Here is an 18,210-nt window from a genome sequence, read left to right as displayed (position 1 = left end):
CCTGCAATTAGAAATTAATTGACATGATAGTAAAGTATAGTATTAATGAGACGTACAATTTCAAATGGTTGAGGAACTTGAGGCACATAGTTCTGGGACCATATAGTTCAAGAATCCTGGCAGGCAGAAGGAAAAGAGAAATGTCTCCCAAAAATGCCAGACACATGGGTATCTGAGCTACGTTAAGAAGCAGATTCTGCCACCTTTACTCATATTCAGTAGCACTGCTGAAAGATCAGTGCTGCTGGTAATGGATTAAGGTACGACTGTGCATGTAAAGCAGGACACGGCCCTCACCATGGTTGATGCAAGATACTCTAAACCTACAAAGTGAGGGGAAGTGTCCACTACCTTTAAAATGACATCGCTCAGATATGTTAAACAGGAGAAACCGACAGCTTGTCTCGTTTTAATGAGAAAGGTTTTATTAGAAAAGTAAAAAACACACCCAAAACACAATACAATTGCATAGAAAGGGTTGCACTTGAACATCAAGTGTATTAATGTAAACTGTAATCAACAGAAGCGCTCCATGGCCTATCATATAGGTTGTTCGTGAGGGTACCTGCCCTCATCCGAGCATCACGTCACACCTCCCCCTCTGGCATGCAGTACTGGAGAGCTGTAGGCAGCTCCCAGCAGCGTTTTCTTCAAGCATCAAAAATATGAAGTGATGACGACAACAACCCAACAACTCCTGCTTCTGCATTCCCTTGAAGTCTATATATAGCTGCCCTAATGTCAGTAGTGGAGCATCATCTTTGATCCAAATACATATACTTGGTCCCATTAGACCCAAGTTTAACCACCATTCACTCATACACATGCACCACCCTCCCCCTGCAAAAAACCCCAACATTGATTACAATGTATTTTGTTATTAAAAAAAAAAAAAAAAAAAGAAGAATCAGCCAGGAATAGGGAGACTGTCTACCCCCAAAGCAGCCCTGCTGCTGCATCTGGCATCAGCACTGTCACAAGACTAACTGAAGAAGTCAGTACAATAAAAAGTTGTCCTACAATCACTGAAAGGTTAAAGCTAGCACTCACTTGCTATCTATGCCCACTCAGAGTGAGGGAAGCAGGATGCAGTTTTGTTTTCCAGCAAGCTTCCTCCTTGCCCTCCCTCTCTGTTTGGACTATTTCCTTCTATCATTGTACAGTCATGCTCCAAACTAACCGAGGCTCTAAACAGTTGCCACATTTTAACCAGCTTATGTTCACTTTTTCAAAGCACTTAAGTAAGTTGTCATGCCAGTTTCTCCTGGTGCTCTACGCCAGTTTAAAGAGTAATGATCGGTTATTCCTCTATGAGGCGCCTTCAGCACTCCTCTATTAGCAACTGCTCAGAGCTGTAAAGCTTCTTTTTAATGACTCTGAATCCAGTGCTCAGCTTCAGCGACTGACTGAAGCCTGGAGTGAAAGAAGTCCCAGAGCTAAGAAGTCCCTGGATTTTAGGCCAGAGCCGGGAGTCCAATCTTAACACAAGGGTCAGCTGGAAAGTAGGCACAAGATTCGGATCCACTGCAATCTGCCCCACACTGTGACACCCCTTCCCTTGTTCAACACACAGGTCAATGAGGGCACCTCTCAGGCCACAGGGCTCACTATAAGCCAGGTGAAGCAGCTCTTTGCTGACTTGAGTGACGAGTTGGCTTGGCATCACAAGTCTGGAGCAGCGCTTGGAATTGATGTTGGCTTTGTTCAGACTGACTTGGATTAGTTTCATGAGATCGTTACATAGGAGTTCGTCTTCAGGGTCATTTAACAAGTCAAAGTCTGGCAGAGAAACTTCATCCAGGTACTCTGCATCTGTGAATGAAAATCAAAGAAGGCAGGTCAGTATTGGCCAGTTTATTAAGCTGTTTTTTGTGAAGTGAGCTGTGGCTCACAAAAGCTTATGCTCAAATAAATTTGTTAGTCTCTAAGGTGCCACAAGTCCTCCTGTTCTTTTTCCCTAGTAAAAGTTGCTACAAAGGACCAAATGTTACGGGCAAGAAAACTGATCAATTTATGAACTGAAGCAGCTTTTCTGTGAGAGAATAATATACAGTACTAGGTGATAAACAACAGTATTGTGGGATAGGGAGAGAAGGGCTGCTAGAGTTTTATGGGACAATGTTTTTATCAAGCTTAAACCTCTCCCATTGTGTATTTTAGCTTTACTGAATTACAATTATCGTGTACATTCATTTTGCTATTTTAATTGTGTTTTAAAGTATATTTACTGGACACAGTTTAGGGAAAAAAAACTTAGATTTTATTTTTTAGGACGTGTGGGCCCTGCTTAAATTTGGATAATGCCATCCTCAATTGTTCATTATAATTTGACTGAAAACACGAAAGAACGTGACCTTTCAGTCCTCACATCTACAGTACCTACCTCCCTCACAGCTCAAGCTGCTGTCCAGGGATTCACAATCGGAGCTCTCCGCTCGGACACAGCGATCGGGCACTTCCTGCTGCCGGCTCTTTCCCCGAGAGACGATGGGTGAGGGCTGGTTCTCTCTCTGCTCTGGAATGGGGGGCAGCGAGGAAGAGAAGCTGTCCCACACGCCTGGCATCGCTGCGGATGGTCACCCTCCGGAGTGGAAGCGGGGACGCGGAGATCAGCACAAAAGACGGGTCCTGCAATCCCAGGCCAGCACAGAAAGAGAGTCAGTAACGCACGGCCTGGGGGGGGGGGCGCGTTACACCGATGGGGGCGGGCTACACTGGGGGGGGGGGGAGTTACACCGATGGGGGCGGGCTACACTGGGGGGGGGGGAGTTACACCGATGCTCATCTAGCGAAACAACCCGCGGGGAGAATGACAGGGAGCGGCGCGCTGTGTCCCGTCAGGCAGCGACACGAAAGGCAATCCCAGCGCGATACTTACAGGGCCGCGAGGTCCGGGCTGGGAGCAGGCGGAGGCGGGGGAAGAGGTAGTCGAAGGCTCCCGGGGATGCTGGTAAGGGCCAGGGTAGCGCTGTGCAACAGCCCGCGCACGCTCCGAGCTCCCCCTTCTCGGCGCTGGTGTCCCCCTCACTCGGCTTGTTGAGCCCTTTAAATAGACAGCTCAGGAGCCGCCCCCGCCCCCGCCCCCTCGCTGCTCGGCCAGAAAGCCCGACCCGGCCTCCAGTGCCGCAGCCACCAGTCGCCAGCCGGGAGTGTGTGGCGGGCTCGGCCAATGGCAGGCAGGCGCACGTTCGCAGCGTTCTCTCCTGCCCGGTTACAGCAGCCCGGGCTCCGCCCCCCAGGGTGGATGGAGCCTGAGCTGCAGGCGGGGAGACCTTGGGGGTGCGCAGTGACATGACTGAGGGGGAGGGAAGAAGGGGGGGGTGTTTATTAGGGAGTCTCAGGGCTTGGTTGGGCTGGGGAACGGCACGGAGCGAGCCCGGGCACCCGACAGGCTCGTTCACTGCGGAAAGCATAAGCCTCTCGTGTCTGCTGTAAGCTAGCTGCTATAGACTGGGCTACACAAAGTCGCATTGCATCGTACTGGGGGATCTGAGCCCTCGCTTAACTGTCGGACCCAGCGCAAGTGGGAGCCTTTTGCCCGTAGAGATTGCAAGGCTGAGGGTGGTGATAGGAAGAATAAGTGTTACTTATTTTAGCCAACTTTTATTCACCTTAATTGTGTCCCCGCCCCTCCCCCACACGTCCCATCCCCCAGTATCATGCTGTGTCTGTCTTGCTGGGTGATTTTTCCAAAGGAAGACGCGTTCAGACGGACACTCTTCGGGCAGTTTGGGAGAAACGCGATCTGTGTTCATAGTTAGCCATTTGTAACGTGAAAGAAACCTTCGAATATCGGTTGTTAGGTGCTGTAACAAAGACAAGTGGTCGCTTCATATAAAATCAGTTCAACCCACTCCAGGCTAAGAATAAAAACTCCTTGCTGGTAGGTGTTTCAGTACTGGGTTTTTAAGAATACGATGAATTCGGATTGGTATGTATAAAAACCCATTAATCAACTGAACACGAAAGATGCTACCGTAATTTTCATCAACTGTTTCTGATGCAATCTTATAGAGAGGCGAAGTATGAGTTTATTTTCAGAAATCCTAAAGATTTTTTCCCATCCCTAAGACACTATAAACGTGTGCCTTTCCAACTGTACATTGAGCTTACACATTCCAGCCTTGGATTATTTCGTGCACAATCAAGGTCAGGACATTCCTGCATGGTTTTCCTAACTTTTAGTCCTTAAAGCCTGTTGAGAAACTAGTTTATTGCACCTCCTTTACGTCTACTGATTTTTTCGTGGGGGTGGGGGAGAGGGAATGGTGGAAAGGGTTGAATGCCTGATCATGCTATTGATCATTCGAGTCGATAAGTGCATTTGTTTGTTGCAATTCTGCTTATGGGAATTCAGGGGACACGGTGAATTCTGCACGTATAAAGCTAACTCTAGGTAAACAGTCCGACGCTAGCTGCAGCCCATCCGCGGGGTCCTAGCGTCCGTCCTGAACTCTGTGGCTGCTTTGTGTAAATGATTGGGAGAATTGCATCATGAGGAACGGGTTGGAGAGAAAAAATCCCCAGCGACTGCAATAAAGCAGATCGTTTCATCAGAGAGAAACTACCAAGTCTACAACAGGAACAATCAACCGTATAACCTTTAAAATGAGGGCTTAAAGCTTGACGCAGTCTAAGTCTGCAAGAAAGCATGATTTCTTCAGTTTCACAGATTAAAACCTAAGTGTAGTACAGCCTGTGAGCTCTTTGATTATACTTTTAGTTATTATTAATTTTAAATCTTGAATTGATGTACTAGTGTGTATGTAGTTAGATAGCTACCTTTTCTGGCCTAAGAGCCACACTCCCCTCTGCTGTCCTGCATCTCAGTGCCACAGAGATGAGTCCATGCCAGCATATTCAGTACACAGATTGTTGAAAATATTTCTGAAAATAAGAAAATAAACTCTCTGAAATAAGAAGGAGGTGGGGGAGCTGAAACAAAATGGAGAAAAGAATAAACATTTCCACCTAAATTGAGGAACAAACCACCTAATTAATAGTAATAAAAAGCCACAAACCAAGGAAAAACAAAATTGAAAAACAGTAAAATAATTTCCATAAGTAAATAGAAACAATTACACACAAGGTCTCCCCATTATAGGCCTGGTTTACACTTAACATTTTGAGTGGCACGCTCCCATGAGCGCTGTAGCTATACTGACCTAAGCCTTAGGTTTCTTCTTCACCCTAGCTACTGCTGCTTAAGGAGGTGGATTACCTACAGTGAAGGAAAAAACCCTTCCATTGCTGTCGGAAGTGTCTGCACTGTGGCATATAGAATCGTGTTGCTAGCACTAGAGCCAAATTCAAATGTAGAGGGGTTTGTGCCGTGTGCTCATCACAGGTGCCTTCATTCTAAATTGGTTAGCAGAACATCTTTTTCCATAGGTTCATAGCTGCTGCTATGAGATGAGACACTAACTGGAGATAACTGTTGGTCTTGACCTGCCCTCATTCAGACAGTAGACAGTTATTAAACATTTTGCTGTCTCTCCACATAGCTCACCAAATCTATAGCGGGCTGCTAGAGGCTGAAAGTCATTTCTCCTGGATAGCTGTCTGGTAGCCTCAATTAACTGAGTTGGTGGTCCCTGTGCAGTTCCTTGAGGTCAACATACACTGTAACCATGGGCATACTTGTCAGGCCCAACAATCAAAGGATTGAATGGGAACTACAAATCAGTGGTTTGGGTAAACTGAGGACTTCAATCTTGAGTACTTGTGATGATCCTTGACCCAGCATCTTTCATGAATACTGATTTTACTTACACACACGTGCATTTTGCTGCCCTTACCACTCTTTTTTCTGTCTTAGGTAACTGCCTGTCCAGTCTATATTTGTCTGTAAATCTATATACTAATGATAGTCCTGGTTACAACATTTGAGTCATATCCCCTGCTGTTTTCTGTCTGGTTAGCTATGGACCATAGCTATAGAACAACTTAGCATTGCTGAAGATGTTGACTATGAAGGAGGGCAGGGATTATGTACTGAACTCTGGTTCTCAGGTTAATGGAAACAGCATTGCAGAACACATCTTGGGGTTGTGGGGAAGCATACTATTATTGATAAATTAATAAATTATAATTTCTGTGTATTAAAGTATGTGAAAATTGCAAGACAACCAACACAGCATTAAATACAGACACCTTCCTCTCATTCACTCTGGTTTACTTCTCCTCCTATTTGTAACCACATAACATTCCGGCAGCAACTACAAGCAACTGCTTCCATTAAATACTTTCCTAATATTATTTTTCAATGGAAGCAATTGCTGTCATTTGCTACAGGGACATTGTATGATTGTGAATGGGATGGGAGGTAGTTCATCGGATAGAAAATGGGAGAGGAAGTGGGTCCATGAAACAGTCTCTTGATTCAGATGTAATCCATGATATTAAAATGTTTGAGAATACCTCTTTTATAGACATTTTTCAGTATCTTTATTGGATACCACAAAACAAGGTACCAGCCATTCTACAGTATGTTAACATGCTGTTCCCACTCTCTGTGGCTGCCTGTGAGTGTAACAGCTCTGTGCTGTGAAATTGACCTAACCTAGTCCGAAATTGGTCACTGCAGGTGCAGAGATTGCAAACAGAATACATTTAGCTCTCACATTTTCAGACTTAAACCCCATTCTTTCACTGATAATTGTATCTTTAATCAGGCTTCCTGGCAATATGTGGGTTAACACAAAACATGCATGTGCAATGTATAATAAGAGCATTTGCTTAGTAGTTGACACATTGGGAATTCCATATGAGTCACCTGGTGTTTCCAATTGTTCCCACAACTCTAAAATAACCCACCATTTTGGCTGAAATTTTACATGCTTTGTCCCAGTCCAGAGCTGAATTTATTATTTTAAGACTGAGTAAAATCAGTTCACTCATTTTTTTAGTTGCACAAGCATGGGGAAAAGTATACTGGGCCTGCAACTTTTGTACCTAACCCTTATTTCAGTGACTTCCAAAAATCTTTCAAGCAAATATTCGCTTATACCAGTATCTAGTGCAGTAAGGTCCTGATCCTGACTGTTGATTCATTCTCTCTTTCTTTTGTACTACTCAATATTGTATATCAAATATGGGCCTCAGAGCACAGGGTCATAGTTGTAGTGGATGGTTAGAGTATTAACTGTGATGGTTATAATGTACACTGCATGGTTATACTGCATTTCTGAAAAATGACTTGGTCTTTTATTATATAAAAGATGATTGTCCAAAATCCAAATTAAGCTTTGTGTATATATATATATATATATATATATATATATATAAAGGAGTAGCTTTTAAAATGTTTGACATTTTACTGTACCAAGAGGGAATGTTGTCTAGAGTTTAGAGCAGGGAATGATGAGGACTTGTCCATAATTCAGGGAAGTGCTTTAAGCTATACTGGCAAAAACAATCATTAGCTGGTATAAACTCTGTCTCCACGGGGGATGAGGCAGTAGATGTTGCCAGTATTGCTCCGCTGGTATACCCCAAAACCTTTTAAGTGTGGACAAGGCCTCACTGTATGATACTTGAAAAGATCAAATTAATCTCTTTTTGCTTCAATTAACTAATCTGTAAAGTGGGGATGGTGATGTTTCCCTATCTCTAAACTGGTCATGTGAGGATTATTTAATGTTTATAAAACTCTTTTGAGATTTCCCTGCAAATCGTGTTATGTATTTGTAGATCACTATTACTATGAACTTTTAAAGATTAGAACCTGATAAATGTTAAATATCTGGGAGAAATGGCAAAATGAAGATCTCTAATATGTTTGTCTTATTGTGATACTGATTACAGGTTTGTTATTGACATTGACCAAATTCTTAATTTGTTCAATGAGCTATCTTGGGTACTGCCCTTCCTGAGCAGAGACTGATAATAGTGCCACAGTAAGCAGAGTGGAGTATACATGCAGGATACAGTAGAGACTAGACTAAGACCTCCAAGATCGATGGTTTAGGAATATGGATTAAGCTAAAACTGTTATTTTGCCAGTGTTTCCTGAAGCAGTTTTTGCTTGCTGCAGATTATTTGGGGAACTTCATAGCTCATTTGACCTCAATTTGAAGAACAATTAGTTCACTGCTACTGACCTCAATTCCATCTACTAAAAACAGGTCATTTTGTCTGCAGTCAGTCTGGCACCAGTTCAGTGTTACAGATGCCAGTGCAAGTTCCTTACTGCTGATGATAGTATATGCAACATGCAAGGAAATTTGGTGCTAGTTGTTAGTGGAATAAGTTGAGGGCAGACAGATGAGGGTGTCATTGCTAGAAAAGTTTTGCCTAAAATTTTCCACCATTGCTACTACTGATTCATCTGTGCAGGTGAAAGCAATGATTGGAATATCAATGTAGGGTAGCTGCTGGTGTGTTAGCCAGCATGCAATTTAACTCTGCTAAGAGCATATTTAAATGGCATAGTAGTTACTCATGAAGCTGAACTAGAGACAGAAACAGTGAGACATTTTAGGGGGGCGGGAATGTGGACAGGATCTGAAACACAGTATAGATCCACTAGTTCTGGAAGATCAGCGTATATACATGGAAGCCAAAAGTATTACTAAATTATGTATACAGTGTACTGGGAGACGGAGTAGCCCATTGGATAGGGCAGGAAACTGAGAGTCAAGAGACCTCAGTGTTACTGCTGGGGCTGTGCCAATGACTTTCTGGGTGACTGTCAGCATGCTGGATATATTTCTGCATCTGTTTCCCTATTTGTTAAAACAACTGATTGTGTAACATGGCTAGCTAATGACAAAAGGTAGAGTAGTCTACAAGTACTCTATCTAAAGGGTCAAAACTCCAAAGAGGGAAGAGTAGTATTAGAGTTTTACATGAGCTATTTATATAATTATTAATTATAACCAAGAATAATTAGAAACAATTAAGGAAAGGAAGTTTCTAAGAAAAATATCAGGGAAACATTGGGTTAAGAAAATCTGAAGTTGTATTGGGTGTAAATTTTTATTTTTAATGATAATGCCTTGCATAGAGAAGAAGCCCTTAGGGATGTAATTTGCTGTGAAGTTTCTTTGCTCTCATTGCCTCAATCCTTTAGTTTTGCTGATTGCCCTCGAATCCCATTGATTTAAATAAGACTTTGATGATGCAAAGCTCCTTAAAAGACCACATCTAATGTGCCTGAAAAAAAATGTCAATAATACTTAACATTTACTTAGTCCTTTCCATCTTCAAAGTACTGTGCAAATTAATTTGCTTTAGTAAAGTTCCTGTTGGGTATGATGCAGCGAAAGTGTTTGGTTCCAGGTGAGAACTAGGACCCAGAAGCTCTTCCCAGGATAGGGGTGCAACCATTGTAACTGAGAGCAGAATTTAGCCCTGTACATTTTGGATTCCTCACCTGTAGGATCGAACATTTTAAATATAGCCCACTTATTGAAAGACATGACTGTGTCAAATACTTATATAGAAAGAAGTTATGGTAAAAATTTTAAACTAGTGTACTTTTCCATTTCTTAAATAAAATAACAGTACTTACAAGTTATTACATAGTCACAGCCTCTCTGTGGGTATAATAAATATACTTTGTTTTACTAGTTTTATTTTCCTAATTTAGATTGCGCTTGTTAAACTCTTTTGGGGCTCTTTCTGTAAGCTATCCGAATTTGGAGCACTAGATGTAGAACCAATTATGTGAAAGAAAAATAAACACAAAGCTGTATTTTTCCATTTGTTTTTCACTATTAATAACATGAATATTTTGCTATGCTCGTGCTGTTTTTCACGATACTGGAATTGGATACAAGAGTTTAAAAAGAGCCCTAACCAACCCCAATATACACTGAGTTGTTTACACAGACGTTCTGGACTGGCTGCTGCCTGCTGGATCTAGTTTCTGTATGTCCCTCCACCAACCTATCCCACCCCAAAGATGAGATTCATGAGTTTACATCGATTTGTACAAAAAAAGGGGGGGGATCCGCTGCAAATGAAGGGCTGTTTTCAAGGACGCCTGGAGCAGAGTGAAATTAAAGTAGTACATTAGGAAAAGCTTATAGCAGATATTTAAAGAGGGCTTAAGCTCATATACCCGTCTGATATAGATTTAACCATTGCACGTAATTTATCTTAGTTGATAGGGGTTTTCATACCTCACTTTGCATTTAAAGCCAGTTATAAGGAATGGGTTATTTATGGGTATTTTCTTTTACGGGCAAAGGCGAACTAAGCTGATTAGTGTCCGTCCCAGTTTGGTGCTCATTTCCACAGTGAGGGTGGGATTCTTGTTTGCTTCCGTTTGTCTCTTTAGCCTTATTTTATGTTTTATGCGAGCTAGTGGAATCCGAGGCAGAACTGGGCATTAAACGTGCCCAGACTGAGAAGCGTTGCCTGCAGCCCCAGGCAGGCGCTTGGTCCCTGCAAAGGGTTAAGCGCACTCTTGAGCTGGAACGTGCTATCCAAGGCGTATTCCTTGGGAGGGAGGGCAGCTCGCTGGGGGATTTACATAGGGGACGGGCCATACGCACAGGCCCCCCAAAGCAGACGTGCTGAGCTCAGCGATTTTGCAAGCCTGCTGCTGAGTAGCAAGGGACGGGGGTTGCTGGCGGTTCTTCAGGCACCGACAGGAGGCGGAGACAATAACAAGCGCCTCGGGGAGATCAGCTGCTGCCGGAGTGGGCGATGCAGGGCGATGAAATGCGTGCGGCCATAGGGCCAGGCAGGGGCGCTCCCCGACCGGCGGTGGTAGTTAAGAGAATAACCGGGGAGCAGAGGTCCCGGGCCGGCGGCCCCGGGTGTAACTTTGGAACCAGGTGGTGCTAGGAGCAGTCAGTCGGGGGGAGCTGGGAAGGCAGCATGCCTCGTTTGGGGAAGCTAGGGCCTAGGAGCGGGCAGGTAGGAGGAGCCCAGGGAGCAGCTGTGCTTCGGTTTCCGGCGCTACAGATTTGCGGTGGAGGAGAGCTAGTTAGTAAATATTCCCATCCCATGCCAGCTTTCCAGACCTTAGTAGCCTGGGCAGCACTTGCTGGGGTTTGTGGAGAGTTGGCTGGTCACCGGGTGTCGACTGTTTCCCAGCTATTAAGTTGCATTAAGACCTCTAGAAATACATAAAATACTTTCCTAGGGTCTCTTTCCCTGCAATCCGTTGCTGTAGTCGCTTCTAAGCTGCTCATGAATGGAAAGGGTGGGGTCTAGGAGATACACTCTATAGGCGGGCTATGTAGCTGGGGCAAGGAGCACAAACAGCGCCCAAGCTACAGTCGTCATGGAGTACATCGCTTCTGCAGGGCTGCGAGGCCAACAGGGAGTATCACATCATTCAGATCTGGGAAGCACCCCAAGATACATCCTGCCAGTGAATGCAAAGACCTGTCCCCTACGGGCAGCCATTTGGCACCTGCAGGTGGGAGCACAAAGACCCCAGGGAACAGCCTCAGGTTGTGCATGCAGCAGATTAGGGAAGGAGGCCAAAGGTGCAGCTCAAACTGTAAATAGCTTTGAATGTTAGGATCCTGTTGAGTACCACCAAGCCAGTACACAGAGGAGGGGAGGCTGGGGAAGGAGAGGAGCCCAGCTGCCATGATGGGGAAAGCAAGACCAACAACCAGGGTTAGGTGTGGTTGAGGAGGAGCTGGAGGGAGGAGTGCCTGAACATGACAAGAAATGTGGAGGCAGTACTCTAGGCTGAAGAGAGATGATGGTGCAGGGGAAACAGACTGTTGGAGAGGGCCAGCACAGGTTGATGCGGGTGGGGTGCGTGAGTGGAATATGATAAGAGAAGCAGTAAGGAAGGGAGTGCCAGTGAGACACAGGAACATACACACAGATATGTTGAAGAATGAAGTGAATAAAGGGGAGTCAGACAACAGAGGGGAAAGGAGAGATGGTTATCACTGTATTTATATAGTGCACTGATGGCATGCTAGATGCTTTGAAGACTTGTAGCAAGTCAAGACTTGTGTGGAGCAACGTACAACGTACTTAAAGAAGAGGGGATGGTGTACAGAGGTTGGAACTGGTGAACAAAGGAGTTTGAAGCAAGAGACAAGTGTAATTTTAAAAATAAGAGACAAAGCGGGACTAAAAGGGTTGGGGGAGATTGGAACTACAGAGGAAAGTAGAAAATCAGAGACAAGAATAAAGAAAAAGGGACACAGGAGAAAAAGCAAGAGATGCCCAAGACAGTGTTGAGCTGCCTGTCCTTTCTTTGACATATCCCAATTGCAGTCACTCAGGTCTGTTACTGTTGGGTGTGTTTGTACTTTTATGGACCTCATTGCTATATACATTTTTAACATGCTTTCAGATTTCAAGCCTTGAACTGGCACTGAGGGGAAATTTTCAAAATATCCACCCCCCAAATTAAGGGGATTCACAGGGAAATAAAAATAAGGGGCAGGACAGTACAGAGACAGTTTGCCAGCAGTGAGCCTGAAGGGAGACACCCTGCCCAGCCAGTCTCCATCAATACTAATACTTGAAAGCCAGCCAGCCAGCAAAATCCCCAAAGTTATCCTGATAGAGAAAGGTAAGAGCATTTCTTTGCTGTGTTTGTGTCTTAGTGGGTGCAAAGCTATTCTGGTTATTGTGGCTAAATAGGTGTAGTTTTGGTATCTGGCTGCATTTTATTTTCAACCATGCACTGAGTTTGGTCTCATGGCAGCAGGGTTGGGATCACTATGCTGGTGGATGTGCTATCTTTCAGAAAAGATGTGACAATTCTGAAGTCAGAATGTAAAAAAATAAGGAGATAGTCTCCAAAACTCCACCCACAAGTTAAGCTTCACATACTTCTGGTACCAAAATGCAGTCCCACTCTCAGTAGACTGTGGAGCTCTGTATAACCTTTGATCTGCAGTGAGAAATTGTTGATGGATTTGATTTTGACTAATGGAGGTATTGGTTGCGAATCTGAAGGTGGAAGGCAATTGGGGTAAAAGTATTCATGAAATGATAGATGTCATGAGTCTGAGGAAAGGAAGGATTGAGAGCAGCAGAATAAGGAGACTAGATTTAAACTCAGAGAGCTGTTAGTTAAGGTCACATGGGAAGAAAATCTAATGGATAGAGGAGTTCAGGAGGGCTGGCTGTTTCTCAGAGACAGTATTAAAGGTGCAACACCAAACTATATAGATATGAAGGAAAGATGGGAAGAATAGTAGAACAGATGTAAGATATGGACAATGTGGAGAGAGTCCAGAGGAGAGCAACAATGATAAAAGTTTTAAAACAGAAGAATAGTAATGGCCATGGACAATGGGTGAACCCTGGCTTTGGGGAGGCAAGCCCGCCAGCTGCAGCCATATCGTGCCGAGTCGCTGCTGCCAGTCCCACCCCCCTGACCTGTCGCCCCCACAAGCGCCAGGCCGAGCCACCAGACCGCCCCCAGAGTCAGGCCGAGTTGCCAGCCTCCCTGAGCGTCGGGCTGGGCCGAGCTCTGGGCCGAGCCGCCTGCCCCCCAGCTCTGATGCCTCTTCTCCCCCCCATTCCCCCCTCCACCAGAGTCAGGCCGAGCTGCTGGCCTTCCCCAGTGCTGAGCCAAGCCCCCAGAGTGCCTGCCAGGCTGAGCTGCCAGACCCCTAGCACCAGCTCCGCCTGCCCCTGAAGGCCCCACCAAGCCACCGGCCCCAGTGCCCAAGGAGGAGTGATGTGGCGAGCAGTGGGGACGGGGGTCTGTGGAGTGGAGGAGGTAGTAGAGGTCTCAGGGAAGGGTCGGGGTCACCGCAGCCCAGGTGTCAGGTGGCAATTGACGGCAGTGCCAGGAAAGGCAAGGCCTTCCCTAGCTTATTATACCCATCGCCCATGGTAATGGCTCAATCAGGAGCTCTTTAATGACCTGAAAATCTAAAAGGAATTATAGAAAAAAGTAGAAACATGGACCAGTTGCTAAGAAGGAGTACAAAAGAATAGCACAAGCTTGTAGGGACAAAGGCTAATGCACAAAAGGCTGACACACAAAATTAGTTGTACCTACCAAGGGACATAAAAGGAAATAAGAAGAGGTTCTGTAACACATTAGAAGCAAAAAGGTGAAGGAAAGTGCAGGCCCTCTACTTAGTGGGAAAGGAGAGCTTAATGACTTATGACATTGAGAAGGCTGAGGTGTTTAATACCTATTTTGCTTCAGTCTTCCCTAAAAAGATTAATGGTGATCAGATACTTAACACAATTAACAACAAGGGGGAAGGATTGCAAACCAAAATAGGAAAAGAACAGGTTAAAGAATATTTAGATAAATTTGATGTAGTGAAGTCAGGAGGGCCTAATGAAATGCCCCCTAGGATGCTGAAGTAATCTTGGAACCTTTAGCAGTTGTCTTTGAGAATTCATGGAGGACATGTGAGATCCCAGAGGACTAGAGAAGGGCAAACATAGTACCTATCTTTAAAAAAAGAAAAGGAGTACTTGTGGCACCTTAGAGACGAACAAATTTATTTGAGCATAAGCTTTCGTGAGCTACAGCTCACTTCATCTGATGCATTCAGTGGAAAATACAGTGGGGAGATTTATATACATAGAGAACATGAAACAATGGGTGTTACCATACACACTATAACAAGAGTGATCACTTAAGGTGAGCTGTCACCAGCAGGAGAGCGGGGGATGGGGGTGGGACCTTTTGTAGTGATAATCAAGGTGGGCCATTTCCAGCAATTGACAAGAAAGTCTGAGGAATGGTGGGGGGGGGAGAATTAACAAGGGGAAATAGTTTTACTTTGTGTAATGACCCACGTTCATGGCAGAGGGGCATTGCTGGCACATGATGGCATATATCACATTGGTAGATGTGTAGGTGAACAAGCCTCTGATAGTGTGGCTGATGTGATTAGGCCCTATGATGGTGTCCCCTGAATAGATATGTGGACACAGTTGGCAACGGGCTTTGTTGCAAGGATAGGTTCCTGGGTTAGTGGTTCTGTTGTGTGGTGTGTAGTTGCTGGTGAGTATTTGCTTCAGGTTGGGGGGCTGTCTGTAAGCAAGGGCTGGCCTGTCTCCCAAGATCTGTGGGGAGTGATGGGTCGTCCTTCAGGATAGGTTGTAGATCCTTGATGATGTGTTGGAGAGGTTTTAGTTGGGGGCTGAAGGTGATGGCTAGTGGCGTTCTGTTATTTTCTTTGTTGAGCTTGTCCTGTAATAGGTGACTTCTGGGTACTCTTCTGGCTCTGTCCATCTGTTTCTTCACTTCAGCAGGTGAGTATTGTAGTTGTAAGAATGCTTGATAGAGATCTTGTAGATGTTTGCCTCTATCTGAGGGGTTGGAGCAAATGTGGTTGTATTGTAGAGCTTGGCTGTAGACAATGGATCGTGTGGTGTGGTCTGGATGAAAGTTGGAGGCATGTAGGTAGGAATAGCTGTCAGTAGGTTTCTGGTATAGCGTGGTGTTTATGTGACCATCGCTTATTAGCTCCATAGTGTCCAGGAAGTGGATCTCTTGTGTGGACTGGTCCAGGCTGAGGTCGATGGTGGGATGGAAATTTTTGAAATCATGGTGGAATTCCTCAAGGGCTTCTTTTCCATGGGTCCAGATGATGAAGGTGTCATCAATGTAGCGCAAGTAGAGTAAGGGCGTTAGGGGACGAGAGCTGAGGAAGCGTTGTTCTAAGTCAGCCATAAAAATGTTGGCATACTGTGGGGCCATGCAGGCACCCATAGCAGTGCCGCTGATTTGAAGGTATACATTGTCCCCAAATGTGAAATAGTTATGGGTGAGGACAAAGTCGAGCCACCAGGTTTGCCGTGACATTATCGGGGATACTGTTCCTGACGGCTTGTAGTCCATCTTTGTGTGGAATGTTGGTGTAGAGGGCTTCTGCATCCATAGTGGCCAGGATGGTGTTTTCAGGAAGATCACCGATGGACTGTAGTTTCCTCGGGAAGACAGTGGTGTCTTGAAGATAGCTGGGAGTGCTGGTAGCGTAGGGCCTGAGGTGGGAGTCTACATAGCCAGACAATCCTGCTGTCAGGGTGCCAATGCCTGAGATGATGAAGCGTCCAGGATTTCCAGGTTTACGGATCTTGGGTAGCAGATAGAATACCCCAGGTCGGGATTCCAGGGGTGTGTCTGTGCGGATTTGTTCTTGTGCTTTTTCAGGGAGTTTCTTGAGCAAATGGTGTAGTTTCTTTTCCTGCTGGTAACAGCTCACCTTAAGTGATCACTCTCGTTACAGTGTGTATGGTAACACCCATTGTTTCATGTTCTCTATGTATATAAATCTCTCCACTGTATTTCCCACGGAATGCATCCGATGAAGTGAGCTGTAGCTCACGAAAGCTTATGCTCAAATAAATTTGTTAGTCTCTGAGATGCCACAAGTACTCCTTTTCTTTTTGCGAATACAGACTAACACGGCTGCTACTCTGAAACCTATCTTTAAAAAGGAGAACAAACAGGAACTGGGGAATTATAGACCAGTCAGCCTAACTTGGATACCTGGAAAGATACTGGAACAGATTACTGTATTAAGCAATCAGTGTGTGAGAACCTAGAGCAGTGGTTCCCAAACTAGGGGCGCCGCTTGTTTAGAGAGAGCCCCTGGCAGGCCAGGCTGGTTTGTTTACCTGCCACGTCTGCAGGTTCGGCCGATCGCAGCTGTCACTGGGAGCTGCGATCGGCTGAACCTGTGGATGCGGCAGGTAAACAAACTGGCCCAGCCCGCCAGGGGCTTTCCCTGCACAAGCGGCGCCCCTAGTTTGGGAACTTCTGACCTAGAGGATAATAGAGTGGTAAGTAATAGGCAACATGGATTTGTCACAAACAACTCATGCCAAACCAACCTAATTTCCTTCTTTGACAGGGTTACTGGCCTAGCGAGTGGTGGTGAGGGAGCAGTAGACATAATGTATCTTGATTTTAGTAAGGCTTTTGACACAGTCTCACATCACGTCTCAAAAAAAAAGTCGGGAACGGTGGTCTGGATGAAATTGCTATAAGGTGTGTGCAACACTAGTTGAAAGACCATACTCAGAGAGTAGTTATTAATGGTTTGCTGTCAAACTGGGGGACGTATCTAGTGGCGTCCCACAGGGGTCAGTCCTGGATCCAGTACTAGTCATGATTTTCACTAATGACTTGGATAATGGAGTGGAGAGTATTCTTTATAAAATTTGCAGATGACACCAAGCGGAGAAACATGGCAAGCATTTGCGAAGACAGAATTAGAATTTAAAATGACCTTGACAAATTGGAAAATTGGTCTGAAATCAGAAAGATGAAATTAAATAAAAACAAGAGCACAGTACTTCACTCAGGAAGGAAAAAATCAAATCCCCATCTACAAAATGTGGAATAACTGGCTAGACAGTAGTGCTGCTGAAAAGGATGTGGGTTTATAGTGGATCACAAACTGAATGACTCAGCAATGTGATGCAGTTGCAAAAAAAGGCTAATATTCTGGGGTGTATTAACAGGAGTATTATATGTAAAACACAGGAGGTAACTGTCCACTTTACTAAGCACTGGTGAGGCCTCTGCTGGAGCACTGCATAAGTTCTGGGGGCCACACTTTAAGAAAGATATGGACAAAATGGAGAGAGTACAAAGGAGAACAACAAATGACCTATGCCTATGAGGAAAGGTTAAAAAAAAATACTGTTCATGTTTAGTCTTGACAAAAGAAGACTGAGGGGGGGACGAACCTGATAACAGTCTTCAAATATGTTAATGGCTGTAATAAAGAGGATGATGATCAATTGTTCTCCATGACCACTGAAGGCAGGACAAGGAGTAATGGGCTTAAGATGCAGCAAGGGAGATTTAGATTAGAAATTAGGGGGGGAAATCTAATATAAGGAGAGTTAAGAACTGGAATAGGCTTCCAAGGGAGCTTGTGGAATTCCCCTCAGAGATTTTTAAGAACAGATGAGACAAACATCCGTCAGGGATGGTCTAGGTGTATTTGGTCCTGCCTCAGCGCAAGGGGCTGGACTAGTTGACCTCTTGAAGTCCCTTTAAGACGTATATTTTTATGATGGGGCTGCTCAGATTCTTGCACTTGGGCTTGGTGTGTGCCCCAACCTCTGTGTGTGGCATTTCAGGCCTCTCTCCTTTAGAAAACCTTCTTGGGCCAGATTCTTCCATTAGTTGTTACACCCAAACAGCTGCCTGTAAACCAGAAGAGCTGCCTGAGTGTAACAGAGAAGGATTTGGTCAACTAAATGTATTTAAAGGAACAACGTATAAAAAAAATCCAACAAATACGTTGGATGCTAGTTTGTTTGACTGGTAGTGCTGTCCTT

The 18,210-nt window shown here is 44.8% G+C and overlaps 1 protein-coding gene across 1 annotated transcript; it reads right to left on the bottom strand.

Annotated features, from left to right (window-relative positions):
- Positions 1 to 399: 399 nt before the first annotated feature.
- Positions 400 to 3,029, bottom strand: DDIT4 (DNA damage inducible transcript 4). The gene is made up of 3 exons (XM_073353615.1): positions 2,879 to 3,029; positions 2,384 to 2,628; positions 400 to 1,812 (listed from the first exon to the last, which is right to left on the bottom strand). The coding sequence occupies exons 2-3, from the start codon at positions 2,562 to 2,564 to the stop codon at positions 1,322 to 1,324; spliced, it is 672 nt and encodes a 223-aa protein (XP_073209716.1). The 5' UTR covers positions 2,565 to 2,628; positions 2,879 to 3,029; the 3' UTR covers positions 400 to 1,321.
- Between the last annotated feature and the right edge of the window lie 15,181 nt (positions 3,030 to 18,210).

The sequence above is a fragment of the Lepidochelys kempii genome, chromosome 7, assembly GCF_965140265.1.
Source record: "Lepidochelys kempii isolate rLepKem1 chromosome 7, rLepKem1.hap2, whole genome shotgun sequence".
Lineage (NCBI taxonomy): Eukaryota > Metazoa > Chordata > Testudines > Cheloniidae > Lepidochelys > Lepidochelys kempii.
Note: the sequence above shows the minus strand (reverse complement) of the source record. Positions and strands in the feature narration are given on the sequence as shown.